Consider the following 25,929-nt stretch of genomic DNA (forward strand, 5'->3'; position numbering starts at 1 on the left):
CGCCCGGAGAAGGCATCGAGTGATTTTTTTTCTTCGCTCCATACATCGAGTCATTGTTCCATCAGCTTCCTGAAGAGATATAAACGAGGGGTCTATCATCAGTGGAGAAAGCCTCAACCGGCTAGAGTGGTGAGTGCAGACCTTAGTTCTCGGGCTCGTAGCCCTATGCACTAGAGCATGTTTAATCTCTTTGTTGCCAGCAGGCTTGACTACAACCTAGTCGCGGGCGAGTCGTTACCATTATCTGTCAAGTATTTTGTTCCATATCGAGGCTATATTTCGTGCTGCTGAGTAGCCCGTCGGTTATCAATCCTCGACTTGAATACTGTCAGTCGTTCCCTGATCGTACCCATGCAATCCTCCGTTCAAGATCCATTGCTCATTGTCATCGTCATTGTCATCCTGCACCCGTCGCCACGTCTGCTTCCGCTCCTTACTCTCAGCATTTTTTGGCTCCGGAGCCTTCCAAACAGGCCGCATAAGCCCACCGGCCGCAAGGAGGGGATTCCGACTGAAAGCTTCACCACCGCTCCTAGGAGCAGAGGCATCATAGGTGAGATCCTCCGTCTCTTCGTCTTCCTGAGCAGCAGCAGCCGCAGTTTCAACGGGCGCAGCCTGATAGACCCTCTTCACACGCCCGCCCGTGATATCTAAACTCATAATCGTCTTCTTCTTCTCCCACTCGGGCCGTGCCTTTTCCTCCATCTCACGCATGATCCGCTGCTGCTTCTTCAGCGCCAGCGCTCGCTGCGACGGTGTCATCCACAGCGTAGACGCAACATTCGGAGTCTCAAAATCAGCCGCTTCATCTACAACACGCGTCCGCTTCGCGTTCTGCGCCTGGAACGCCAATAATTTGTCCCGGTGTGCCCTTGCCGCGTCCAACTTCCCGAACTGCTGAGGCTGAGCCGGCCCCATTCCCGGTCCACCCTCGCGATGCAAACTTTCGTTGTGCGCGCGCATCTTCTCCTGTCCTCGCTCTGCCCGTAGCTCACGGATCATACTTTGAATCTCTTCGCTAGAAAGCAACGGCGTCCCGCAGAATGAACATGGCTGTAATCCCTCCAGCGAACAGATAATCTTTCCGCAATTCAGACAGTTGGGTGCGGCATCGAAAACTGGATGCAGTGTTGCGTAGCATGTGCATTTCCGCCGTTCGCCGCCTAAGGTCGGATTCGTAGATACCTCCAACGCGGCTATTGCGGCCGTGAGATCGGAGATGTTACTGGTCGTCAATGCTCCCTTCGACGAAGATGGCGTAGCCAATCCGGACCCTGACCCTGACCCTCCTCCCCCAGCACTCCGCGAAGGCTTCGCCGCCTTTGACTTGACATTCGGAAGCAGGTCTGAAATCATCGGCCCAGACGCAGATGGGGGCGCTTTGCCCACAGGCGGCACAGGCGAGTGAGACCCCGATGACGCCGCGGAGCCGCGAGGCGAGGGTAGTCCCAGCGTATTCCCCGCACCCCCTCCTGCTCTCGAAGGCGACCCCGACCCTGAGATATAATCCTCCCCGCGCTCACTCTTCATATAACCCCCCGCGACATTTCCAAAGTCATCAGGTCTCCGCACAGGGCCCGCGCTATGCAGCGGCGGTTTGCTCTTCTTATTCTTCCGCCCCGGCGGCGGCGTCTGAGCAGGCGATCGTGATGGTGTCGCAGAGGTAGAAATTGGTGGTGTCGAAGCGACGTTGCTGTTGCTGTTTCGCGCAGACGGCGTGGGGTCGTCTCGTCGAGAGTTGAATGCTGAGATGAATTCTAGGGCAGCCGGGGAGTCACCGAGGAGATTCTTCAGGTGGTCGGCGCCTTCTTCCTTGGAGAGGTCGGTTGCGTACGTGAGGATCTGGGTGAGGGATTCGGTGTCTAGGGGAAGGATTTCGGAGAGGCGGGGGAGCGCCCAGTTTATTAGGGTTGAGGGAGGCATGGCGGGTTGGAAGAGGGATTATTGTCTGTTCATGGTTGGAGAAGAGGAAAAAGAGGGGAAAGGATATCGTATAAATTGTGGAGAGAATGAATCATGGTGATGCGGAGTGTTGTTTGCCGTGTATTTCAGGCATCACTACTTGATATGCAGGCCCATCACACAAGCTATCACAGCGATTTAGCCCCGAGCTCTATGGCAATTTGATAAGGTACGGTCGGATTTATCAGCTAAATAAAAAGCAATGCATTATCTGACCTGATCATGCAGGCTATAGTACATTCGTTCAACCACATAATCATCTATTCCCAAAGCGCACAAAATCAGACCCATAAAACCTGAAAATAAAACAAAAACCACGTCGTGAACGTCCCAGACTTTTAGACATGATAGAGCGGGTCCCCGTTGACGCCTGAGATGCCAATATTTATGTCGAAATCATTAAGGTAGAAGATAATATGTTCAGCCCAAAACAGACACACCTGTATGTCGGCGGAGGGAGAAAATGAAGCAAGATAAGAAAGTTAGGCGTCCCCGTTGGCTTCGGTCTTGATCTCACGTTCTCCAGATGCAACGGCATCATCCGGTGTGATGCCATTCTTCAGCTTACTCGGAGGCGGTGGTTTCTTTCCTGATAACTTCTTCGGGGCGCCGAGCTTCTTCTTCTTCGGTAGCGGTGTCGGGCCGTCATCATCTCCAAGTGGCCGTTTGGCAGGTGCAGAAGTCGGCGTGCCGCTGCCATTTTCCTGTGGAGTCTTGTTTCTGTTGACTTGTCGGCCGGAGAGACCGAGGCAACGATCCAAGTGCTGTGCTACACGGGTAACAACAAAGTATCGGGGACAGTTGGGGCACTTCACTGTCGGGAACGACACTTTCTCCGGTGCTGCTTGCTTGAAGGAGCTATCGGGCGTAGTTGGCGGGCTTGACGCTGGTGTATTTGATGTATTTGTTTGTTTCTTCTTTTTCGGATTCAGTTTGTCGGTTGCAAACGGGTTTCCGTGGACGTCATGCCCAGGTTTGCTGATCATCGGTTGCTTCTGGCAGTATTCTCTGTAAGGATCCGGAGGTGGGCGAGCTCCTACCCCGGTTAATGGGTATAAGAGTCGGGGTAACCGGCAATCAGGGCATATTATCTCCTTTGTTGTGTGAAGCGGATTTCCCTTGAGGTATACCTTGCCATCGTCAAACACAGCTCCATCCGTCTCGACTCGTATGTCCTTCAGATCTTCCGAGTCAGGGTCGCCTGTCTTCAGCGTGTTAGCAGGCTTGGTTCCTGCGTCTTCGCGGCGCCTGGTAGCCTCCTCTTCTGCTTTCTGTCTTGCAACGACAACTGCGGAGCGCATCCGAGCCACCTTTTCGTCCCGATGAACTTTGGCAACGATATCATGAATAATGTTATAGAACGTGTCATTGAGAATGTCGCAAGTCTGCGCAATTAGCGTAATGTTCCAGGAGCTGGCCAGCAAAATCGTGAGCATACCAGTTTCGCAATTGTGCCTGGAGGAAAGGCATTTCCTGCTCCGTTTGATTCACCCATGACTTGGAGTTTCGATAGTCTAGAGGGTATTAGACGCGAGTTCTTGACTCCAGGTTCGAGGGAAGAAGTTGTCCAGGGGAACACGGTAGCCCTGCGCCCATATTACCGGAGTCACCATTCTGGCGGATCTCTCGGACTATGGAGGCTAACGTGACACCTCATGCACAAACCCATAGTAATTCCGACTAACCTCTGTATCGAGAATCTGAATTCCTCCCACCCTGTTCCCGTCGCACCAGGGGTCCGAATATCAAGTAGAGCAGTACAGCCAGAGGAACTTTTGAACTCAGAATAAGAGCTCCATATACTGTGCGCAATGCCAGCGGATAGCACAGAAAGTGAAAAGCGATAAGTCACGGTAATAGTCGGAGTACGTCGGGGCGCGGCGATATGCTGAGAGCAGCTGTGTATTGAACGTGGATGCGGGAGTCAAGTGAGGACAAAGGAGCGTCGAGTGATCAATGGAAAGGCACGGATTCGGCGAAAAGCACAAGAGACAAGTGTCTGTCGGGGCGCATTGATTTATAAGGTTGTGAATGGAAAAAGTCTATTGTCTTCAACAACACTGGAGCGCCAGCCGAAGGGAGTGTCAGTGGTGGTCCGCACGGTAGGGCAACACGGGGGCATGCTTACCCCGTCCACATCGACCAACCACGCGGAAAGTCGTTGTTATATATATATCAAGAAATTTTCAAGAAGGGCACCAAGACGAGGAGTACGATATCCAGAGCGGAAGATGCAAGTGCTGTCGGTGGTGAAGCGGAGTCGTAGGCCGAAGAAGTGGTGAAGAGCCGCTGCTGGCAAGTGGTGGCCTCAGGTTTCAATCTTATTCATTCTGCCGCCCGATCTTATCTTATCGCCATCTCCGCCTTTCCGCGTCCCTCCACGTCTCTCTCCTCACTGCCTAATGCCTTGCGGCCTTTCACAATCCCTTCGCTCACCAACTCTTCTTTCGTTCTATTTGTTACCTTGCGAGCTCTATGCTAAATCCAAAATACTTCTCTGCTACTGTGGTACTATCTTTCATGGCCTACCAGTTCTTTGCCAAAGCCCAACAGGCCAAGCGGTCATCCTCCGCGTCTCCCCCGCTCCCTCAGCACTCCCCGCCATCCTCGCGCAATGCTCATAATCAGCCTCCCAAGTACCCTCCACCGATAGTAGGATCCTCACAATCGGTATTATCAGGGCAATCGTCAGTCGATGTAACCTCAAAATTGAAGCCACCGAGCGCGAAAGACCCATCCCTCCACCCTCCTGCGTATCCTCACCCAATCGAACCTGGCTACCCTACTCCGCACGAGCATGTCACAATAGAACCAGTGAGCACAGCTCATATCCCCTCGCTATCTAGAATTACCGGTCTCCTTCTCCCCATCCGCTATCATAGCTCTTTCTACACCGCTACAGTCACAGACCCCGTGATCGCATCCGTCTCGCGCGTGGCCATATATCATGATCACCCGGTAGGCGCTGCACCACCGTCAGCGCCTGCTCAAGCACAAACCACAGGAACAGATAAAGTGATTGGTGGGATTCGCTGTCGCTTGGAGCGGCTCCCCGAGTCTGCTCAGGAGAACAAGGTGCCGCAATCAGGCCAGTCTCAGGAACCGACCAACCTGTACATCCAGACACTACACCTGCTCTCGCCATACCGTGGCTGCGGTATTGCGGCGTCATTGCTCAACTCGCTACTGTTCTCGTCCCCACCTCCCCTCCACTCGTCTTCACGGCGCTATGAAGTTTCAGACCTCGTGAAGCATTACAACATTCGTACCGTTACGGCGCACGTCCACGAGGCCAATGATGACGGACTAAAATGGTACATAGCGCGGGGATTCCATGTAGAGAATGGTATCATCGAGAATTACTACCGCCGACTGAAGCCGTCCGGCGCCAGGATCGTCAAGCTAGAGCTGCATTGGAGCAACAGCTATGGCAACAAACCGAAAAAGCCAACCAACGAACCCTTTTCCGTATCAGCGCCTCGCGAAAGGAAGGCATCACCAGAAGCTGACGGCGATTGGGAAAAGGTCGAGGCCGAGGACGTGGGCGACATGGACGAATTTGGTGTTCATTCAGTCACCGAATCTAAGCTGTTTGAAGCTGACGAGACCCCGAAAAGGAAGCGGAAGGCCGATGACGAGCCCCAAAGGCATTAATTTCTGTCTCCGGCTGAGTTTTTTCTCTTCCCGCTCCCTCAATGTTCTTGTTTTTGTCTATCTTTGCCGGCGTTGTATAGCACCCTACAGGATACCCGTTTTGTTGTTAGATTACAAATACAACCATAGCTAGAGATCATTGCATTGTACATGGCTTGGACAAACGATTGAACTCTTCAAAGAAGTAGAAGTGGGTATAGGAGAGTATATGCTCCGAATATACATTAGGAACTATGTCATTCCTGCGACAAGGCGCAAGCAAGCGGTGGATAAATCATCCCAGTAACCAGATATATGTGGAAAACGCCATGGTATCAAGCTCCCAAAAGAAAAAATAACGACAGATACATAACAAAAAGACGGAGGTACACAGTCACGTAAACTCAGCTTAGATATTATAGTTCTCCGCATGCAGGAAAATCTCATCCTTGGACGAATCCGTCATAACCAAATGTTGCAGTCTCGCGACGGCATCCGAGACGTCCATTCGCAGACTCGGAGGGCCGCAAACATAGACGCATGTTCGGCGACCGAAAGTATTCGAGAACTCGTTGAGCATCTTGGGGATGTCCGGGCGCGCGTAGTCGATCCGCCAGCCGTTCTTCTTCTGCAGAGGGAGAGATGCAAAGCGCGGGTTTAGACGCGCTGTGTGTACTTGCGAAGGGGACGGGGAGGGGGGAGTTTGTTGAAATTGGGTTTGGATTGTGAGCTGCGGTGGTTGTTGATGTTGTTGTGGTGGGGTTTGTTGATGTTGGCCGAAGCCAAAGTCGAAGGGGACGTTTGAGGGGGTCTGCGGAGACTGATACGGAGACTGTTGGTGGAGGTATGGGGATTGTTGGAGTTGGTAGGGTGAATGTTGATACTGGTGGGGTGACTGGTATGGGGAGAATCCGTAATTCTGCATCGGGGATGTGTGCATAGAGGCTCGGGGTAGATTCGAGGTGTAGATTCGGGGAGGGAGAGCTGTGAGGGTGTCTTCGTTTTCTCGGCGCAATTCTTTCTCGCGCTCCTCGTCTCCTGCGGCCTCTTCGCGGATGTATGCAGAGCTGCGTTTCTCAATGTCCTGAAGTGTGTCGTAAATCTTCTCCTGGACGATATCGCGGTAGAGCTGTTGCTCCTGAACAGCGAATGGCTGGCCGCTTGCGTCTTTGGCACCAGTAAGGAAGAAGTAACAGTGCACCGTGTTGAGAGGCGCATGGTCTCGGCAGATGCGCAGCTCCTCTTTGAACCAATCAATCGATTCCGGGTCCCGCAGAGCCCAAATGACTCTGACGGATTTGGTGACAGCCTTGCCTTCGCGCATCTTTTTAATCAAGTCTAAGAGGTGACTGGCAATTGCGGTAATGCCGCTGCCGCCAGCGAAAAAGATCACGTCGTCAAACGCCGCCATTTGACGACGCATACCGCCGTAAGGTCCTTCGAGAAATGCGGTCCAGGTTTTGTACGGTCCATATTCGAGGGCCTTTCGTAATACACTTCTCGTGAATCCACGGAAAGGACGGAAAACAAGGGCGAGGTCCCTGTAGTCCTCGCCATAATGAGATGGCATATCCCCACTGCATAGTGAGGCAATGGTGAAAGGATGGTTTTGGAAGAATGCAATGCCAGGCATGCGCAGATATACGTATTGCCCGGGTTTCCATCTCATCTGAGTGGGAACCGTCACCTTGATGGCGCCTTGTGGAAGAATCGTGACGGCAGATTCCTCGCCAATCATAAAAGAAAGTCGGGACGGATTAGTCCAGTTGAGATAAACCAGCCGGAAAAGCCATGATAGTACCAGTATAGCTAATGTTGACCACAGGTAAGCCCAGGATGATAGGAAGTCTTTAGTGTGCCAGAAGAGCATCGCAACAAAGACTAATGCTGCGGGTAGGTGAAGCTTCAGAAACAGCTCATACATCCAGTCCCTGATGATCGGCAGTGAGTGGATGCTCAAAAAAGCGAGTGGCACCAAGCATGCCATTCCTGTTCCGTAGACGTAGATGTTCCGGGGGAGATACTGTTGATATACCTCCAGCATACCATGCTCCCAGATGGGTTGAATATAAAACGGAATAGCATGTACCAGGCTCAGGAACAGACAGATATATCCAGCCCACCGGTGAAGTACGTTCAATCTCTCATGGCCAATACCGGTCAACATGCTGATAAAGTTGGCCCGTGTACTCATCGCCACAATCCATGGAACCATGGCGACCGCCATCATACCCGCCCGGATAGCCAACGGTGGAGATCCGATGCGGATAGACGAGTAGTAGAGCGGCTCTGGAAGGAAGCAATAGAGCGTAACAAATGTCAATGCCGCGAAGATAATGGCAGACGCCCCAAGCGAAGGAAAGACAATGCGAAACCTCCCTAGTCGTACTTCAGGGAGTGACCTGTAAAAGATCCATCGTGCAAATGCGACAGCGTTGTTGAGGGGCGCGATAGTAGAAACAGAAGACTGTTGCTTCTGCTTCTCATTGTTCGATCTAGAAAGTGATGCGTGGGCCGGGAAGAACAATGTCGTCGAGCTATCGGTGGCGGCACTTGGGAGCTCATATTCGTCGCGAGGCGATTGAACTCCTCTTTTTGGGTTCTCCTTGTGTAGAGCGATTCTGACTCGGTCACCCCAGGTGTGATAGAATCGAATAGCCGTCGTTAACGCCAGCAGCACGAGCGAGAAATATACCCAACCCCTTCCATATTTGCCGGCTTCGTTCCATGAATCGCGTTGACGTTCAGCGGCTTCGCTAGGGCTGGTAGCTGCGTCGAGTGTAAGGTCGATACGCTTCACCAGTGAAGCAACATAGTTCCACGAGGGCATGGTTTCGCTTTCTGACGGTTATGCCTTGAATCACGCAATAGATGTTTCAATTGCCGCCAACTGCCAGATTCGAGTCACGTTTGAGAAGACCAGCTTCGAAGCTTAGTATTTGAGAGAGATAGCGAGTGTTGTCTGTCGTTACCTCCAAGCCCTCACTCAACTCATTGAGTAGAGTGTCTGTTGGGGACCATACCAGATAGACAACCCTCTGGTGCGCTCGACGACTTGTCAGACGTTTTGTCGCAAGTTGCGGTCGGGACCTGTAACGTGTAACGAGAAATAGAATATGATCTGCTCCGAAGGAGTGAAATCAAACAACCACGACTCCAGTGGGAGACCACAGGGTGAAAAAGCTCATGTCAGAGGAGGGGAAGACTGGCCGGACTGTGAGCTTCCTCTCAGCTTGCCATCGGTCAGCCATGATAAACTCTGTGGCCAAGCAAGATTCATCATGCATGATTGGCTATCACATTCTGCATGCGGGGAGAACAGTGTTCGGCGCTACCTTTGGAAGGGGGATGCTTTTTGGTGTCACTGGCGGCCACAGAAGGGAGATCTTTAGATTGGAGGCACGGGTTCCTGCTCGGCCCGCAGCCAACCACCGATCGCGCAAGTGTGCCAACCTGCAGCTCGATCCTCCACTAATGCGCAGGCCTGGGCCTTCGTCACCCTCACCAGAAGCTTATGCAGTGTGATTGGGCAGCGGTCTGAAGGCCGGCGGCAAGTCTGGCTTTCTTACTCGCTCTGTCTCTGTGAGGTGAGAGGCTTTCCTTGGTCAAGAATCAGGTTCGTTCATTCAGAGCGATGAGTGACCGACAGTCACCAACTCCTCTCATTCGACGAGCGGGATTAACTGTCCTTATCCGCGTAATCATCCCACCGGTTCTTTGAGATGAGACAAGGTCGATACTTTTCTGGCCCTGACTCAGAGAGCATTCAAAGTCGACAAACGCGAAGCCGCCAATTATTCATGTCCATCACCTGACTTTAATCTATCGCTTCAACGAAACATACCCCTGCGGTATTGCGTATAAAGAGACAACATCATGAAGGACTCTGTGATCTTCTATTGAGACCCTCCGAGCCCTGCGCAGGCAAAGGCTGAGTACGAGATATGCTTCGTTCAAACAGGCATCGTACGTGAAACAGAAACCGAGTATCATTCTCGGTCGTTTAAACCAATCGAGCAATCAACGCTGAGGTGACCGCGTTCCCAAAATATGCCACAATCCCAGCACCACTCTTGCCAGCATACTCCGCCTGTCAGCCGCAAGTCAGCACCTTACTGCGGGGGGCAATAAGACGTTGAGTGAACACCTACATCGCATGTATTTGCATCCTCCTGCTTTCTCTGTGGCAACAAGACAATTAGGGCAGGCTCGGGTCGTTTCCTGAATGGTTCTCTGGCTTAAGAAATCCTCAGATGCAAACTGTCCCCGCCTCGGGCCACCAATTCTGAGTACGGTAGGCAGACCTGATATCAGGTTCTCGGAAATCATATTCGACTGATTCGCCATTTCATACTCTGCACATGAAAAGCCCTCATGCCACGGTATATTGCGGTGAATATAGCATGTCCGCACTCCACATATCGCACAAATAACGACTGGGTCTGCCAGCCCACCAACATGCAATTGTCCATAACCACAATCGGGGTTAATGCACCTCACAAAATCCGCGTCTTCCTCTAGGACTCGCCATGTCCGTGCCACATCATAGGCTTGAAAGGTCGGCCGACTGGCCCATCGCTCGACTTCTTCATCGGATAATCGTGCGTGGCAAAGGGGGCATGTCAAGGCGGCTGTCTGGATGTTCGAAAATTGCACATCCAGGCTGCGGCTGAGACAGATTGTACATATGTGTGTACCGGGTATCGATGTATGGTCACATTCGGCGGCGATCGATGTTTGCGGATACATGCCAGGTTCGAGAGTCTCAAAGCACACAGAGCACGTCGTGCATGGCGCATTTCGGGCATATTCTTGCCCAGAGGTGCTGGAGGGAGATACCATCGGTTCCTTCTGAAGCAAAGAAAGTACCGCGCTGGCAGTTGTAGCATCGCTCCAGCAGCAGTCCACCGGCTGTGGTTCCTCATCCAGGGGCGAGTTAACATCGACGATTCTCGACAAAACACTTCCCCTCGACGGAGAAGTTGGATGATATCTGCGATCTGTAGAGAACAGAGTGTGAGCTGAAAGCGGAGAGAGCGGGGAGATGACTTCGCCATCGACGAGTGGTGGTGGGCTTAAAGGCACAGACAGATCCAATAGTGTTCCATCCAGCGGAGGATGCCAGCTCCTCCGGTGTCGCTCGCCAGAAACGACCATCATTCCGAGACAAGCCGTCTGTGAATTCTCTCGTCCACCTTCAAAAATGGCCTGACGTCCATCAGATATGGAGACTGGGGTACGTGCCAAATCCTGGTTTTGAACGAAAGCAGTCCCGAGGACAAGAACAACTGAGTTCTTTTATTAGAAAAGCACAGACTGCGGTTCATTTTGACGAACCCAACGAGAAGGATTGCAGGTGGCCAACTACAACACAGTCCATGCACATCTTGCATCTTCCCCAATACGAGCACAGCTCCACTGGCATCGCAAAACCACGCCTCAGGCTGAAGATAGCGAACAAAAGCATCGTCAGAACTACCCAGAGAGGATGGGGTATCGGGATCCGCTCATAGGGAGAGACATTCTTTGGTTGATCTCCCCAGGGTGACCAGTGATATTAGACGTTGATTCCGCGAGTTGGAAGTTTAACGGACTGAAACTCCCCACGCTCCGAGTAAGTCTGACGATCCGCCACAGAACTGGGAAATAACGACTTCACAATGCACTTGGCAGCCTACAACATCAAGCGTTGGTTAAGCGATAGACAGGTACTACGGAAGATAGCCAGTGGATCAGCATCAACTATGTCCCAAATCAGGAGTTCGTAGAGTTTCACGCATTGCTTGGAAGCCCATGAAGTGCGGTACTGTCGGCATAATCCCTTGATAAGGACGGAAAAAGTGATCTCTTGTCCATGTTCCTCGAGATCGACGCTTTCTCGTATTTATATATAGATTTGTCAAATACGACGGTTTCTAATCTCAGATTCGCTCTGATGTTTCGAAACTCGGCTTGGTCAAACTGTTATAATTCTTGGCCAGGAGAGAGTTCAGTCTGTCTTTTGGATCTTGTTGGAGATCTTGTTGGAGTTCATTCGTATGCTTCGTCTCCATCTTGTAGCATCCTGCGACAGCGGCAAGAGGATTCCAGGCGTCGACGCAATTCTTCGTAACTCCGAGTAGAAGAGGGCATACCCGGGCCCACATTGAGGTACTTTGATGTCAAGCGCGACTTCCAGAAACTGACCGATCCTGCGAGACAGCGCCGAAACAATTATTGGGTGCGAGTAGCCAACATGCAGGAAGTCGTTGCTACGCTGTTACCTTCAACCGCCCACAAGCAAGCATCCGCTCTATTGTGCTCAATGAAAGCATCGCACCCGTAGCAGATTCTCGTGGGGGCCGATGTATTTACTTGTTCAAGCTGACTTGTAGGAGATTTGTGAAGAGAGCTTGGAGCAGTATGCTTGAAGTCGTCATTATAGCAAGTCCGACTCACCGCTTTCATGCACAACATTATTCTGCCGCCGAAATCTTCGTGCTTAAGCTTCCCAAGACAGCTCGTCAGCCATCCCTGCACACGTACGACGGAATATCGACTGAAACCCCAGTCGAGTCTCTGGTCGGGAAACAATATGGCATCATCAGCTGCCGCCTCGACCGCACCACCGGCCCTTTCATTACCCCCCTCACAATTCGCCCGACTGCAACCTCACGCCTACCTCCTCGCTCACCTCTCACCCCCCGCATCGAGCCAGCAACCTTCAATCCGAGCCAATGGCCGCGCCCCTTCTCAGTTCCGTGTCACTTCTGCGAATACAGGCTCTCTGACCCACACGAATGGTAGCACCGTGGTGAGGCTCGGCGATACCACGGCCGTCTGCGGCATCAAGGCGGAAATCCTGCACACAGAGGACATAGCCTCATGGAGCGTGTCACACTCATCATCCTCATCTACGCCAAACAAGCGACGGAAGTTGACGAATCCGACAGGGAAACCGGGCGAGGACCGACAGGATGGTTCGGATCAAGTCGAGGACGATGATTCTTATATCGAAGACTTCAGCTTGCTCGTGCCGAATCTCTCACTGAGCACCGGATGCGCTCCGGGCTTCATCCCCGGTGCACCACCTTCCGCACTCGCGCAGTCTCTTTCAAACCAAATCCTCTCATTATTGCATAGTAGCCGTCTAGTCCGCTCCGAGGACCTGCAAATATGGTATCAGCGACCGAATTTAGGGCCGGAAGAGCTGGAGCGTCATAACGAAGATGAACAAATGGATTTGGACGTTGAACAAAATGGATCGGATAGCGTTGGTGAGACCCGTGAAATCAAGGCATTCTGGGTTCTCTACATAGATATCATGATTATCTCCCTGGCCGGAAACCCATTCGACGCGGCCTGGACAGCTGTTTTGGCCGCACTCCGGGATACGAAGCTCCCCCGTGCATGGTGGGATGCTGATAACGAGACAGTCATCTGCTCCGATCTGGTCTCAGAAGCTCGCAGACTATCCTTGCGCGGGCTCCCTGTGGCTAGTTCCTTCGGTGTCTTTGAGGCCGATGCAGCATCTGGGTGGAGGGCGGTTATTGTTCCCGACGCCGAGGAAGAGAGAAAGATTGCCGAGAGTGATAGAAAAGGTATCCAGCGGAGATGGGTCCTTGCTGACCCTGATGGCTACGAAGAAGGGCTGGCCCAAGAACGAGTGTGTCTCGTTGTTGACAAGGATCAAAGGCAGAACGGCAGGGTCGTAATTGTTAAAATGGAAAAGAATGGCGGATTTGCAGTGGATAAGAAAGAACTGAAGGAATTGGTCGCAGTATCTGCTCAGAGATGGGAAGAAATCAACAAGATTCTGAGCCAGTGTTGAGATGTATTCGGTCAATACGATGTTAACGGCAATCCCATTCTCTTAGATTCATGATACCATGCTAATATACACACGTCATACCTCCATTCCATTGCTCCTATGTTTGCGTAGAGATCCCCGTAAACACCTTCAAACGCCGGTTGGTATCCAATGTCCTCCGTGCATGACAGAAAAATAAGCCCTATTGAGACGCCGCTGCAGCATTTCTCGGACTGCGTCGACGTCTCTTCGCAGGTGGTTCATTATCCTTTTTGCCGACACCAACGTATGACCAATTTTCTTCTCCATAAATAGTAGATTTGCCGGCATTCTCTTCGGCGTGTGTTTTGCTCGATTTTGCCTTGCGAGGAACGTAGATAGAAAAGGAGAAAATATCGAGATGTTTAGAATCATCCTTGGCATCCGCTTTTGAGGCCGGCTTGTCTTTGCTCTCGGTTTTCTCTTCGTCAGCCGGATCTTTGGTTTTCTCAGAAGATGCCGTATCCCGTTTGGTGTCATCGGAAGCTTTGTCGAGGTTCCCAGATTCTGTGTTTTCGCTGGCCTTGGAAAAGAGACGAGCAAATAGACCACGGCCCTTGTCCGAGGTGGCTGCATTTTCCTGGCCGGTTTTGTCGCTCGTATCTTCCTCGTCTTCTTCGCCCTCACTAAATTCCCACATTTCGAGTACCTGACCCTTGATCAATGCTGTTCCCCATAGCGATATCAATATTCCTGGAACGAGATACAAGAGAGCCGGTTGCGGATGATCAAATATTTGCATGACGGCAAGCGTTGTGACCATTCCAACAGTGTATCCGACCAAACTGGCCTTGAAGTAGGTCTTGGGAAAAGAACGAGCGGTATCGTATGGAATTTCCAGCTCAGGCTCGGTCGATTTGGCTGGTGGCGCCCAGAACCGCTCTCCCCATCCCCCCGTCGCTTGTTGGAATATTGGCTTGACGAATCCGGATGCTTCGCCTTCAGCTTTCGCCTTGAGCATGCCCTTTTGCTTGTAATACAGAAAGAGATCAAATCGAAGAGCCAGTCCAACCATCATGCCGGGCACGATGATGTCACCTAGACCTAGCATTGCTAGAGAAACTGTGCCAGGAGCCTCCGTCGGGGCGGGCGGCCGAGGGAACAAGAGCTTAATAGGGACGTCGAGGTTCTTTGCAACAGTCACCATTAAGGGAGTGAAGTAAACAAAGTATATGTCGTATAAGAATAACGAGCCGAGAATCAGAGACCCCGTGACGAACGTAGATGGCGACATTAGTCGTAAAGTACCATAGCAGAAGGAAAAGCCGAGAAAGTTGGTCAACCACCATGGCTTGGAGACAAATGTGAAATAGGCCACTGCTGGTAGGGCCATCAGCACACTCAAGATATCAAGTGTACCTATGGAACAATCCAGGTGGATGATGCGATGGGCATGGAAACGAAGCTTTGCTCGCCAGTACAGTACCTCACGGCAGGTCCAAAGAGCGCTAAGAACAGTACCAGGCAACGGAATCAGACCGAAGATTCCTGGTAGAGGCGATTGTTGCGTTTCAAGTTGCTCCGAACCAGCCGAGGTTTGTATAGCAGTGAAGACCCGGTCAGATGGCTTGGGTTTCCAGACCTTCCCACCGCGCTTGTATTTACGCGGGAAGACGAATGATCTCAGAACCGAAAGGGCGTCTTTCACAAAGGCCATGGCAAAGAATATGCCCATTTGAGAGAAGTAAAATCCAAGAATCTTGTTCAAGGTGTCGGCTCCCATCCATTTGATGACTAGGTACAGGCCACCAAGTGTTGCACCAGCCGTCAACGGAAACACCAGGGCGTCGCTTGGGGCAAGACCTTCCATTTTCTGATCATCATCATGGGCTTCGTCTTCTTCATCTTCATCCTCCGACTCGTTCTTAGTTTCCTTCTCGGACGCTTTGGGAGGCTTCGCGGCACAACTGGGCCTTGAAAGCGAGGCATGGGCGCCAATGTATAGTGGGAACAAGGCAGAGAGAATGACATGTCCATAAGTCGGCAAAAGTGGTCTCACAAGGTTGAAATGGTAAATGGCCTGCCCCAAGAGCTCTGCCAGTGGACTGACCTCAGCCATAATGTTGACACCTTGGCTGTAGGACAGAGCACTTGAGACGTGCAGACAGGGAATAGGGGAGGAGTTGAGTATCGCCAACAAATAACAATGGTTATTGGATTTACCGTGAAAGCTCAAGCCTCAATACGTATCCCGGAGGGGTTGTGATGTTGGAGGATGAAGAAGCCGCATCATGGTCCAGAACAACATTTGATGCCAAGACCAGCCCCAGCTCCGCCTCGGAGCTCAAACCCAACCGCCACTTTTCGCATCTCAGAGCGCAAAGGACCTAGAACAGCCATTATCAATTCAGTATGTCAACAGACGTGGCGTTTGATACGAGCATGGTGAGAACTACAGATCTAACCACGAAATTACGCACTAACCCTGAATAGGGCTCATTCACAGTAGAGCTCTACAATACCCATGCTCCCAAGGTCAGTCGCAGTTTGCTACCAGAGCCTTTGGCGGAGTTTCACTAACAGAGTGCCATCGATAGACTTGCAAAAACTTTGCGACCCTCGCGCAACGAGGTTACTATAACAATGTGATCTTCCACCGCATCATACCGAATTTCATGGTGCAAACGGGAGACCCTACTGGCACTGGAAGAGGAGGAAGCTCTATCTACGGCGAGAAATTTGAGGACGAAATTCGCTCAGACCTGAAGCACACTGGCGCCGGAATCCTAAGCATGGCAAACAGCGGACCGAATACCAATGGGAGTCAATTCTTCATCACACTTGCTCCGACTCCATGGCTCGATGGTAAACACACAATATTTGGTCGAGTGAAGAGCGGAATGAGAGTCATTCAGCGCATGGGTCTAGTGAAGACAAATAATGAAGACCGGCCAGATGATGAGGTCAAGATCATTCGAGCAAGGATCGTGGAGGAAGGGACCGAAGAGTGAGGAGCTGCAACGCCTTTGCTCCTCAGGTGCCGACGCTTCGAGGCCAGAACTACGATTAGCCAAAATACGCTCCAAGGCGGCATTTGGTGTCTCAAAAGAGACGGGCACGCCGTGGCGCTTTCATATCATTCCGCGCGTGGAATCGAGACTCAGGGGGTATCTGGTCCAGTTTGGGAGACCATCCGAGGAAGATCCTGCGCGGCAGTTTACGGCGTATATGATGACCAGCATCACCGTCTCCAAGGCAAGACATAGATAGGTCAAACGTCTGATACTAGAAGAGATTTAGAATGGAGAGATGTATCACTACAAAACGAACCGCTTCCATCAGATGTTTCCATCCAGAGCAGCAGATACAGAGTGACAAGGTCTATCTACCACCCCTTGAGCGCAAAGCCAGTGAAGGCTTGCGCGAAAAGACAAACTGCTACGGAAACGACGGCAGTCTGGCTGTGCAGAGCACCAGGAGTGGTGTGCAGAAGGAAAGGTTCTTTGCGCTGTGGGAGAAAATACTTGAAGTGGGCGGCTCTCATCCTCCTAGCCAGATCTGGATTAGCGTAGTTGAAACTCGACAGCTCAACTTTTTCGAAGCAGCTTCAGGGCTGCTATTATTTCGAAGCAGCATAGTGCGGTCTGAGACGGTTGTAGAGCTCTCGATAGTACAAGTTACCCATAGTACCTTGTTCAGTATGCTGTTTAATTTGCACAGGCATGTTATAGCTTTTTCCACAGAAATCTCGCTTCTGATATGAACCAAGCTAGTGCTTTCACGTGACTTTGTGGTTTCCTCTGTATTTCTTCGGTGGTCTTCGGCTTCTCTTCTTTTTTTTTTCCCATCAACGTTTCGTCTTCTAGACAGAACATTTTGAGCCTGCCACAAATGGGTCTGGGGGTTTCTTCAGGTCCTTTACCGCTCGACCAGCCGACGTGATGATAGTTCCGGCTCCATATACAAATTAAGACGCTACACTAAACAGACAGCTCTGATCCCGGCCAGGCGCCAGTACAATGGAATCACTGACTGAGACGCAATGGGATGTCACAATCTCCGGCACTGGGATTCCCCAGTCGCTTCTGGCTCTGTATGTCTGTTCTCCCTCTCTGCCCAGCTATCACTAAACTTGCGGCAACTAGGGCTCTCTCCCGGTCTGGTAAAAAAGTCCTTCACGTTGACAAGAACTCAGTTTACGGGGGCCCGGATGCTGCCTTGAGTCTTCACGAGGCCGAGGATTGGGTCTCGACAGTTAATCAAGGTGAGATGCCCTTCTACCAGTAATCCCCGCCAGCACCAGCTAACCTTTTTGCCGGCAAGTTAGAGTCCACTCATCTTCCATTTGAGGATGCTAGCATCTTTGCGCCAACTGTGTCTGAATCTACATCCGGACTATCGTCTTCTAGGTCATATACACTAGCATTATCACCACAACTTATCTACTCCAGGTCTCGATTGGTGCCTACACTGGTGTCATCCAGGGTCTATCGCCAGCTCGAATTCCAAGCAGTTGGGAGCTGGTGGGTGTACAAGCCAACTACTTGTGAAAGCAAGGGTTTATACCGAGTCCCTAGCAGCCGTGAAGATGTCTTCGCGGATGATTTTATCAGCATGAAGTCTAAAAGGACACTCATGAGATTTCTTCGTCACCTCCAGAGTCAGCTGAAACAAGAGGCAGAGGAAGGGGATGGCTCAGTTGTTGAGGACGAAGACCTGGCCAAGCCTTTCTCAGAGTACCTCACATCTAAGTTCCAGGTTCCCCCTGAACTCTACGATGCTCTTAGCTCTCTTTCCCTATCGCAAGTTGCTCCCCAGGCAACTGCCGCTAGGTATGCTATTCCACGCCTGCAGAGGCATCTCGCTTCTATTGGGGTATTCGGGCCTGGGTTTGGAAGTGTTTTGGTCAAATGGGGTGGAGGATCCGAAATCTCGCAGGTAGGGTGTCGAGCCCTCGCTGTTGGTGGTGGCGTATATGTCTTGAATTCCGGGGTTGAGTCGTTGAAGCATGACGAACAGCCTGGCGAGGATTCACGCATACAGATGCATTTGACCAGCGGTGAAATAATCACGTCCAAGTATGTGGTTGGTTCCAATTGGGATCTTCCTGCGGAGGCAGGGCTCCCGTGTGACTATGACAGAGTCTCACGGTCAATTACAATTGTGTCATCGTCACTAGACGGCTTGTTTCCTATCACAGCAGAGGGCGGGCCGATCCCTGCTGGAGCCGTTGTGATGTTCCCATCAGCCTCGCTCGGTCTCACCGACGAATCTCCGCCGGTCTATATCACCGTGCACTCCAGCGAAACAGCCGAGTGTCCGTCAGGTCAAAGTAGGTTTGCTCTTCTCCTCCTGCCTTTGAAGCGTCCTTTTCCTATGATGATTTATTTCCAAAACTTATCTACATTGCCTGAACTTGCATTGTTGAGAATTCTACAACTGATCATGGACACAATTTCCTCATCAATCGCGCATATCTTCTCCCGTTACATGCTAACGTTTGTGCGACAGGTGTCCTTTACGGCAGTGTCAATATTCCTGGTCAGCAGGGGCAGTCCTTGATTGCAGATGCTATAAATAAACTTCTTTCATCAAATGCGGGGCCGGGCGCTAGAGTCCTATGGTCTTTACGCTACACACAACTCGGGCGGGCCCTTGAAGGCGGTACACCCGTCAACAGTGTGTCGGGCAATCTCGTGCGATTCCCTCCGCACAGCCTAGACCTTGCTTTTGATGACTCCGTCATCGACCTAGTCAACGACGCGTGGATTAGGATCATGGGAGACGAGGCTTCTCCAGGTCACTTCATGAAGTTTGAGGATCGGGAATCTTACGATGATGAGGAATAATGTGGCTCCATTGAGTTGATATTGTTGCCCATGGCTCTGTTTTGATACTCCAGCTATTAGATTGCAGGCAGTCGATGGCAACGAGCTATTTTCCGGTCTTCTATCGGCCAATCTAATCTTATTTGCACATATACTTAACCAATTTTCCAGTTGGGCTGGGCAACGCTCATGGTTCTGCGATGCTCTCTCTTGCAGAGAAGCAAGGTACAGTGGCATGACAGAAGTATTCGCTGTCCCCATTTATTTGACCGAATCGCAAGTCCAAATAGCCTTTCACTAAGCATAATAGAGCAGGCGGTCAGGCTAGGTAGAGCGAATACTTTTGTCGTGCCACTGTACATATAATGCTAATCAGGGTGCCTGTTGCTTGGCAATCGCATCGTTATATCCACTCTCGCTGATCAATGAACATGTGGATTAATTTACCTGGTGTCATTCTTGAAAAGTGAAGATGCGCGGTGACTACGCCAGGAAGATCCTTCAATTAAATATTGTGAGGCCCGCAATGAGCTCTCTACATAGTAGAACCGACATGAGCGGAATAAACCTGACACAAACTTCAAAAATGTGAAATTTCCCGGTATTACGGCGTAGACTAGTTCTCGGGTCTCAGATTCGTCGCCTGGAGAAGTGCTCCTCACGGGAAGCGGAGTGCTTATCCAAGCCTCATGAAACGTTCATCAAGCAAACCCCCAGACGCCATTGTAGTCTTGTTGATGGCGACATATCGCGCCATCGATTATGCCGCGTACGAAGTAGATACGTACCCCTATTCTCATGCTTGACGCGTTCAGAAAAATTGGTGTTGCTGGGTGATCATCTAGTTTAATTTCCGGTATCAAGTAGAGAAGCCTTCATGCGCTCCCTGGACACTTGAGACGGGGGACATGAATGCTTTCGTCAGCATCCAAGGGTCGTCTCAGTATTCTGAAAGACCGCACTGGCCGTACGTGACATTTTCATGTCAAAATTTTCATCTATGGTTCCTTGCCCTGATTCGATCAGATATTGGCCATTTCGGGGGGCGGTTAACTTGGGCAGCCTGGGCGCATAAGTCTCAAGACTTCGAAAAGAGGGGGTTTCAGCCTGCATATTGGGGTTCAGTGACAAGACGACAGGCGCTTATTTTGATTAGCTTGATTGGTTCATGACGAGATATTGATAGCGCGCTTGGCTGATTTAAATGAGGAACTGAAGAATCAATGGCGAGTTCCCCCGCTCTTTTTACAAGATACCAAGGTGCATGTAGGTGAAAGAAAGCCACATCACTAATAAACTTGAATACTCTTGATTCCTGAAAATTTCGGTTTTTTGACATGATTGGCAAGGTGAAAACGTACAATCTTACGGGCTGGGCGAGAAGCAGGTACAGTCAGCGAAATCAGGGTCCATCTTGGCATCAATAGGACCCTTGTCAGTCATCATAACTAGTGTAACGGTACTGACTCTGACAACATGGCACTTGAGGTACTCCGGAGTACGTTGTACATCGATGTAGACTGATCGGGGCCGGGCCGCTAGCAAAGGCTCAAGCTCCTGTCGAGGTTGATGCTCATTGTCTTTGGCCTCGAGTTTGCAGGATCTGAGTGGCGCGTAGCGCATTGATCACCAATTGATACTATTACATTGATTCAAAGACTGAGTCTCGCTGTTGCTTTGCCTTGGCGACAGAGCCACGACTGCATAGTACCTGAGGATCTTCCCTGTTCCTCGAGCGACGCATGCAATATGACTTCAAAGGTGTCAGGGTCTTCGAAAAATCCCCGAGGCTGTATGTTATTGTTCGTCAACTCCGAAGAAATCTGGATAATGATATGAAGTTACGTATGTGGCTTTGGTCGGCATAACTGGATCGCTCACGTCAACCTTCTTGCGCGTCGACTCCAGCTGAGCTGTGCTGATCACGATCCACTGCCGGGGGCAAAACTCGGAAACACTGCCTTCTGAGGCTGACAAGGTGGCAGAAAGGCGAGGAGTGAGCACGCAAGGTATACCGAGCAAATAAGGTGTCTCGTTGTGAAGGCTGGACCTGTGAACACGAGTATGTGAGATTCGTGGCACATCCGATATACTGGCAGAATCCATTTGCACCGCGAACGTGGTCGCGCCGTTTCCAAAAGCCAAGGCAAGAGCTTGGGATCCGCCAGCCGTCCAAGCGGTTCTTTAATCATGTCCATCAAAATGTGAGTCTTGAAGGTGACAAATCCTGGGCAAAAGTGCTTCGTGTTTGCCATCTTTTCGACACCTTCTTGAAGCGAGTCTCAGGAGAGGCGCCATGCATGGGACACGCGGCCCGTGGGGCTCCCAGAAAGAAGCAGCGAGAGGGCGTCTCCAGCCGGCTCACGTTGACTGGCCAGAGTGACGGGAGGCCGCGCTGATCGATTGTTCCTCGCAACGAATTTTTGCTTCAAGGGTTGCACCAACCTGGGGCTTGATGGGCAGCACACGCAGCCCGTATTGCCTGCGTTATTTCTGCTCTTACTTGCTGTGGTTCCTGACGCAGCAGGAAAGAGTCTGGAATTGCAGGCAAACAAAAATAGCAGACAGCCGCCACTGGAACATTCCGCGAGCCACAATTGCAGGACAAGAATAGCCCTGCCCCACCGCTCGCGAAATTTGTAAAACGGAAGTGCCGGGTTTTGCAAACCGCTTGCAGGTTGGCGCTTGTTTGTGGGAAACGCTGATCAGTAGTTTGAGATTCAAGTATGAAACATAGAGACGCATGCATGCATGCATGCCTTCCAACGTTTGTATCGTTGATGGGTGGAAAAACATATGTACATAGTGCTCAAAGCTCACATTCGCCCATCAAGCAATAGTCTGGGGTTACATACTTTCAAGATTTCCCTGGGGTTGCTGCCCTCACAACTCCCATATGCTCAACTCGGATATACATCATGATTTTGGGGGGCTAGATTGATCTGCTATTTACCACGGAGTTTCCCTCCAGCCTTCCGTCTTACAATTAGCCGGAGACGGTTGCTCTTCAACGGTTGCTCCGTAAACTATGACACTCCAGAGAGTTGGGCCCTGCGATGCAGGACTCTCTTGCCAACATCATGCTCGATTGAACCAACCACCTTGACAAGGCTCCGGACCACAACACACAACTTGTTAGCAAGGGTCCAGATAGCAAATGCCAGGACCCGTCAACCGGGAAGGAGCTTGGATTCACTGTGGGCTTGAGACTTACTGCGCCCACCGGACCGCATTCTTCTGTCCAGGATCGGCACCAGAAACGTATGCAGAGGCCAAATCTTGTTATTTTTCCGGCCACAAGCAAAATCAAAATATAAATAATAAGAATAGTGCCCTTTAAGCAACTGCACGACACCAGTCTATCAAGGCTTTTGCTTTCTTTTTTTGACCAGGTTCGCATTGGGTCTTTAAGAGTCCGGACCAACCCATCACCTCGAAATTCGGAAGCCAAAAGTTACACGCAAAGTGTAATTTGCAGATCAACTTACGGGACCCCAGCCCGTGCTCGATTTCCCGCTTTCCACTCGGGATCGCCTTTTCAGCGTCCCCTGGCAAGTGTCCTCATCAACCTTCGCTCTTCCGCTTTTCACCTCTCGCTCCCCTTCCCTTTTCCTATCTCCTCTCACCCTCAAGAGACTCGAGACTCCTCGCGCTTTCAGTTCTTGTGTTTCTCTTCCAGCCTACTCTTCTGCAAACGCCCTGGGCGGACGTCCAGTTGTGCTCCTTTCGTCATTTCCCCTGGATTTCCATCTGGTACCGCTCGACTCGTCTTGAGCTCACAGGTACCACCACTTGCTGTGGCTGTAGAGCAAGTCTCGACACAGCAGTCTTTCGTTCATACAATTTTCGGCGACTGACTTCGCCAAATCCCCTCATTTAATCCGTCTCGCCCGGATTTGTCCTCTGTTTTCTGGTCTCGGTTGCGATAACGAATCCCCTGAGTCCTCTCCTTATCCCCGATCGATGTTCCTGCGACACCACGAACTATAACGTTTCTTTTCGACAATTTAATACTTTCAACCTCTTCCATGTTGAAGAATAATTTCAATAATACGAGCAAGATGCCGACTTTCCGTCTGAAAACGGCGTTTCCCCTCATCGCCCTACTCTCAATAGGGCTTTTCTTCTGGTGCATCGAACGCTACGATCGCGAAGCCCTCCTCCGTTTCAAACATCCCGTCGATCGGGTTACCTCATCTGGTGCTCCTCAAATCCAGCTCCAAACCAGCCCCCCGGTCGCTAAGCAGTGCGACGTGGAGAACGTTACACCGATTCTCCCCTTCAACGAGTGGCTCCTCCGAAAGAACTACACCCGTGCCTACTTCCGCCCTAACTTCCAGCCCCCCAAGACCGATTTCAAATCGCTTGAGGATGTCGATGTTCCGGTCCTTCCTCCCATGACCCGCCTCGAGCGTGGCATGGTCATCTCTCCATCCAACGAGGAGGACGCAATGGCCTGCCCACCGGTTATCGACGTGGATGTTGCGGCCGACCACGATATTGACGAAACCGATAAGCTACTATTTGGATTGGCCACCTCGGCTGACCGGTTGGACCGCCTCCTCCCTTCTCTGCTCTATTCCTATGGAAACACCAAAGCTGGTATCATTGTTCTTGTGCCCAACTCAGAAGACGACATTGCGAAGCAGGAGACCTATTTCCGCAACCGCGGCTTGGATCTGACCCTGATCAAGTCTCCGCTTGAGTTCACCGCTCGTTACTTCGGTTTGGTGGAGGCCTTCGCCAACCATATCCGGACTAAGCGCCCCCAGACTAAGTGGGTCAGCTTCATTGACGACGACACTTTCTTCCTGTCTCTGCCAACAATTGCGCAAGAATTGAAGTTGTTCGATGTGAACAAAAAGCACTACATTGGTGCCCTTTCCGAGGCTAGCTGGCAGGTCGACACCTTTGGCCACATCGCCTTTGGAGGCGCCGGTGTGTTCGTTTCGAAGCCGCTTCTGGACACCCTCGAGAAGCATTACGACGACTGCCAGGCCTGGGGTGAACAACCCGGTGATCAGAAGCTGGGCCAGTGCATTCAACGATATGCTGACACCCCCCTCACTCTCTGGCCATCCCTGTACCAGATGGACATGAAGGGCGAAGTTGACGGTGTCTACGAATCCGGTCGCAAGATTGAGTCCCTCCATCACTGGAACAGTTGGTACACCAAGGATGTCGTTAAGATGACCGCTGTATCAGCTGCTGCTGGCCGTCGCTCCGTCCTCCGCCGCTGGGTCTTTGACCAGGAGGTGATTGTCAACAACTCGACTGGAAAGTCTACTCGCACATTCTGGGTCTTCACCAATGGTTACTCCCTTGTCAAGTACACATACGACGAGAACACTCCCGACGATGCGATTAACTTTGACCACGCCGAAAAGACATGGGAAGAAGATCCCCGCGGTTACGAAGCCCGTTTAGGTCCCCTGCGCCTTCGGGATCAAGAAGGTGTCACCAAGGACCGGTGGCTCTTGCGCGAGGCTTTCGTCGTTGGCGACAACGTACACCAATGGTATGTGCGTGAAGAAGATGAGGGTCACAGTGTCATTGAAATTGTCTGGCTTGGACCCAAGGGTGGCGGCGGCGCTGGTATCAGGGATTATGCTGTCAACATCCACTAAATCTCCCTGCCTTTATGAGACGGAACCGAGGCTGGACCTCGTGATCCGCGCGGACTTTTCACTTCTTGCACATTATTTACGTTCAGTGCTCCCTTTTCGCTATCCTGCTCGATATCTTTCCTTTCTATCCTCAACAACGAAGACGGACGACATCTACGAAGTGGCAAAAAATGGATGTCCTCTTTGAACCACTACCGAGGCAGTTCCTTGGACATTCGCTTTCTTTCCCTCAATTGGCTATTACTCGGCGTTGCTCAGGCGAAATGAAGAAGGTGCAGTCAAAGATCGGAACTGGTGCTTTCCAGCGATGCGCATTTCCTGGTTGAGTGTATATCTCTGAATCAACTCCAACTCACGAGCGATCTTTCCGTGCTTCTACCTTTTCCTCTTGACGTTCTGGGGAGGAGTTTTAATCCTGTCGATGCATATGTAAAAATAGAATTTTGCTACTTGGTCATTGGCGCATTTGTCTTTCTCCAAGAGTATGATGAGTTAAGTCTAGATCTTATTCCAGTCAGGATACCGCTGCTACTACAGCTAATATGATAACCAAATCTTCATAAGTTACTGTCCATGGACGTGCTTGACTGTTTCGTAACGTGTTTCATCTTGAGTGCCGGTGATGACTGTCAGCAGGAGAGATTCCATTATCGAAGGAAACTTGAAGTTTGTCTGATTTCCGAACAAGTTAGGCGTGGGGAGGTACAGTCGACGAGAACGCCATCGAGACCATGCAAACATGTTCATCTTCGAGGTTCGACGACAGCGAGTCTTGACGCCAATCAGAAACCCTTGCTGGACAAACAGCCAAGCTCATCCTCGGAAACTCTTGGTGTAGGCCCAGACCCAAACGAATTTAGAAACAGCGCAGCAAACCGGCAACCAAGCTTTGATGGAGAGGGAGAAGGTTGATGCATCACCAGCGAAGGCAAGACTGCACGATGCACAACTACTGTAAATTATAGCAAGGTCCTTGAAACCTCGACGGCCGTTGCCCAGAATACACAATGGGCTTTATTGGCGCGGATATTGGCATGGGTGGAATTATTGGCACGACTATCACTGTCGATGATCTCTAGTCTGTAGTTTGTACTTTTTAAAGAGTCAATGG

General features: G+C 51.1%; 12 protein-coding genes across 12 annotated transcripts; 6 read left to right on the forward strand and 6 right to left on the reverse strand.

The window, feature by feature from the left end:
• Positions 1 to 63: 63 nt before the first annotated feature.
• Positions 64 to 1,970, reverse strand: BJX68DRAFT_126967 (C2HC5-type zinc finger protein). Its single transcript, XM_071036219.1, has 2 exons — positions 142 to 1,970; positions 64 to 69 (listed from the first exon to the last, which is right to left on the reverse strand). The coding sequence occupies exon 1, from the start codon at positions 1,921 to 1,923 to the stop codon at positions 307 to 309; it is 1,617 nt and encodes a 538-aa protein (XP_070897092.1). The 5' UTR covers positions 1,924 to 1,970; the 3' UTR covers positions 64 to 69; positions 142 to 306.
• A 6-nt stretch (positions 1,971 to 1,976) lies between these two features.
• On the reverse strand, positions 1,977 to 4,113 carry BJX68DRAFT_241112 (SGF11 family protein). Its single transcript, XM_071040788.1, has 3 exons — positions 3,648 to 4,113; positions 3,401 to 3,476; positions 1,977 to 3,347 (listed from the first exon to the last, which is right to left on the reverse strand). The coding sequence occupies exons 2-3, from the start codon at positions 3,455 to 3,457 to the stop codon at positions 2,445 to 2,447; spliced, it is 960 nt and encodes a 319-aa protein (XP_070897093.1). The 5' UTR covers positions 3,458 to 3,476; positions 3,648 to 4,113; the 3' UTR covers positions 1,977 to 2,444.
• Positions 4,114 to 4,482: 369 nt separating this feature from the next.
• BJX68DRAFT_256502 (uncharacterized protein) lies at positions 4,483 to 5,616 on the forward strand (the record flags this gene model as incomplete). Its single annotated transcript, XM_071043196.1, has 1 exon — positions 4,483 to 5,616. The coding sequence occupies one exon, from the start codon at positions 4,483 to 4,485 to the stop codon at positions 5,614 to 5,616; it is 1,134 nt and encodes a 377-aa protein (XP_070897094.1).
• A 146-nt stretch (positions 5,617 to 5,762) lies between these two features.
• Positions 5,763 to 8,568, reverse strand: BJX68DRAFT_126990 (putative metalloreductase transmembrane component). Its single transcript, XM_071036221.1, has one exon. It carries the CDS (start codon positions 8,423 to 8,425, stop codon positions 6,005 to 6,007), a length of 2,421 nt encoding a protein of 806 aa, XP_070897095.1. The 5' UTR covers positions 8,426 to 8,568; the 3' UTR covers positions 5,763 to 6,004.
• A 626-nt stretch (positions 8,569 to 9,194) lies between these two features.
• On the reverse strand, positions 9,195 to 11,505 carry BJX68DRAFT_241119 (BRcat and Rcat domain-containing protein). Its single transcript, XM_071040789.1, has one exon. The coding sequence runs from the start codon at positions 10,753 to 10,755 to the stop codon at positions 9,700 to 9,702; it is 1,056 nt and encodes a 351-aa protein (XP_070897096.1). The 5' UTR covers positions 10,756 to 11,505; the 3' UTR covers positions 9,195 to 9,699.
• A 569-nt stretch (positions 11,506 to 12,074) lies between these two features.
• Positions 12,075 to 13,459, forward strand: BJX68DRAFT_241120 (3' exoribonuclease family protein). Its single transcript, XM_071040790.1, has one exon. It carries the CDS (start codon positions 12,170 to 12,172, stop codon positions 13,403 to 13,405), a length of 1,236 nt encoding a protein of 411 aa, XP_070897097.1. The 5' UTR covers positions 12,075 to 12,169; the 3' UTR covers positions 13,406 to 13,459.
• On the reverse strand, positions 13,460 to 15,660 carry BJX68DRAFT_241121 (aspartic endopeptidase). The gene has a single exon (XM_071040791.1). It carries the CDS (start codon positions 15,480 to 15,482, stop codon positions 13,587 to 13,589), a length of 1,896 nt encoding a protein of 631 aa, XP_070897098.1. The 5' UTR covers positions 15,483 to 15,660; the 3' UTR covers positions 13,460 to 13,586.
• A 70-nt stretch (positions 15,661 to 15,730) lies between these two features.
• Positions 15,731 to 16,873, forward strand: cyp1 (putative peptidyl prolyl cis-trans isomerase (CypC)). The gene is made up of 3 exons (XM_071040792.1): positions 15,731 to 15,808; positions 15,857 to 15,898; positions 15,961 to 16,873. The coding sequence occupies exons 1-3, from the start codon at positions 15,776 to 15,778 to the stop codon at positions 16,372 to 16,374; spliced, it is 489 nt and encodes a 162-aa protein (XP_070897099.1). The 5' UTR covers positions 15,731 to 15,775; the 3' UTR covers positions 16,375 to 16,873.
• BJX68DRAFT_127030 (uncharacterized protein) lies at positions 16,520 to 17,268 on the forward strand. Its single transcript, XM_071036222.1, has one exon. It carries the CDS (start codon positions 16,665 to 16,667, stop codon positions 17,124 to 17,126), a length of 462 nt encoding a protein of 153 aa, XP_070897100.1. The 5' UTR covers positions 16,520 to 16,664; the 3' UTR covers positions 17,127 to 17,268.
• BJX68DRAFT_241124 (putative Rab geranylgeranyl transferase escort protein) lies at positions 17,152 to 19,424 on the forward strand. The gene is made up of 4 exons (XM_071040793.1): positions 17,152 to 17,456; positions 17,509 to 17,627; positions 17,691 to 18,695; positions 18,875 to 19,424. The coding sequence occupies exons 1-4, from the start codon at positions 17,383 to 17,385 to the stop codon at positions 19,210 to 19,212; spliced, it is 1,536 nt and encodes a 511-aa protein (XP_070897101.1). The 5' UTR covers positions 17,152 to 17,382; the 3' UTR covers positions 19,213 to 19,424.
• A 1,237-nt stretch (positions 19,425 to 20,661) lies between these two features.
• On the reverse strand, positions 20,662 to 21,699 carry BJX68DRAFT_241127 (uncharacterized protein). Its single transcript, XM_071040794.1, has one exon. The coding sequence runs from the start codon at positions 21,444 to 21,446 to the stop codon at positions 21,114 to 21,116; it is 333 nt and encodes a 110-aa protein (XP_070897102.1). The 5' UTR covers positions 21,447 to 21,699; the 3' UTR covers positions 20,662 to 21,113.
• Positions 21,700 to 22,583: 884 nt separating this feature from the next.
• Positions 22,584 to 24,903, forward strand: gfsA (glycosyltransferase family 31 protein). The gene has a single exon (XM_071036223.1). The coding sequence runs from the start codon at positions 23,220 to 23,222 to the stop codon at positions 24,816 to 24,818; it is 1,599 nt and encodes a 532-aa protein (XP_070897103.1). The 5' UTR covers positions 22,584 to 23,219; the 3' UTR covers positions 24,819 to 24,903.
• The last annotated feature ends 1,026 nt before the right edge of the window (positions 24,904 to 25,929 follow it).

Source organism: Aspergillus pseudodeflectus (genome assembly GCF_044049435.1).
Source record: "Aspergillus pseudodeflectus strain CBS 756.74 chromosome Unknown BJX68scaffold_33, whole genome shotgun sequence".
NCBI lineage: Eukaryota > Fungi > Ascomycota > Eurotiomycetes > Eurotiales > Aspergillaceae > Aspergillus > Aspergillus pseudodeflectus.

Coding starts and splice junctions, on each gene's coding strand:
- BJX68DRAFT_241112 (XM_071040788.1), bottom strand. CDS start 3,457: ATGGGTGAATCAAACGGAGCAGGAAATGCCTTTCCTCCAGGCACAATT. Junction 3,348..3,400: donor CAGGCACAATTGCGAAACTG/GTATGCTCACGA, acceptor CTAATTGCGCAG/ACTTGCGACATTCTCAATGA.
- BJX68DRAFT_241120 (XM_071040790.1), top strand. CDS start 12,170: ATGGCATCATCAGCTGCCGCCTCGACCGCACCACCGGCCCTTTCATTA.
- BJX68DRAFT_126967 (XM_071036219.1), bottom strand. CDS start 1,923: ATGCCTCCCTCAACCCTAATAAACTGGGCGCTCCCCCGCCTCTCCGAA.
- BJX68DRAFT_241124 (XM_071040793.1), top strand. CDS start 17,383: ATGGAATCACTGACTGAGACGCAATGGGATGTCACAATCTCCGGCACT. Junction 17,628..17,690: donor GGTCTCGACAGTTAATCAAG/GTGAGATGCCCT, acceptor CCGGCAAGTTAG/AGTCCACTCATCTTCCATTT. Junction 18,696..18,874: donor CGAGTGTCCGTCAGGTCAAA/GTAGGTTTGCTC, acceptor TTTGTGCGACAG/GTGTCCTTTACGGCAGTGTC.
- cyp1 (XM_071040792.1), top strand. CDS start 15,776: ATGTCAACAGACGTGGCGTTTGATACGAGCATG. Junction 15,809..15,856: donor TGGCGTTTGATACGAGCATG/GTGAGAACTACA, acceptor AACCCTGAATAG/GGCTCATTCACAGTAGAGCT. Junction 15,899..15,960: donor ACAATACCCATGCTCCCAAG/GTCAGTCGCAGT, acceptor TGCCATCGATAG/ACTTGCAAAAACTTTGCGAC.
- BJX68DRAFT_126990 (XM_071036221.1), bottom strand. CDS start 8,425: ATGCCCTCGTGGAACTATGTTGCTTCACTGGTGAAGCGTATCGACCTT.
- BJX68DRAFT_241119 (XM_071040789.1), bottom strand. CDS start 10,755: ATGATGGTCGTTTCTGGCGAGCGACACCGGAGGAGCTGGCATCCTCCG.
- BJX68DRAFT_241127 (XM_071040794.1), bottom strand. CDS start 21,446: ATGGCAAACACGAAGCACTTTTGCCCAGGATTTGTCACCTTCAAGACT.
- BJX68DRAFT_127030 (XM_071036222.1), top strand. CDS start 16,665: ATGGAGAGATGTATCACTACAAAACGAACCGCTTCCATCAGATGTTTC.
- BJX68DRAFT_241121 (XM_071040791.1), bottom strand. CDS start 15,482: ATGGCTGAGGTCAGTCCACTGGCAGAGCTCTTGGGGCAGGCCATTTAC.
- gfsA (XM_071036223.1), top strand. CDS start 23,220: ATGTTGAAGAATAATTTCAATAATACGAGCAAGATGCCGACTTTCCGT.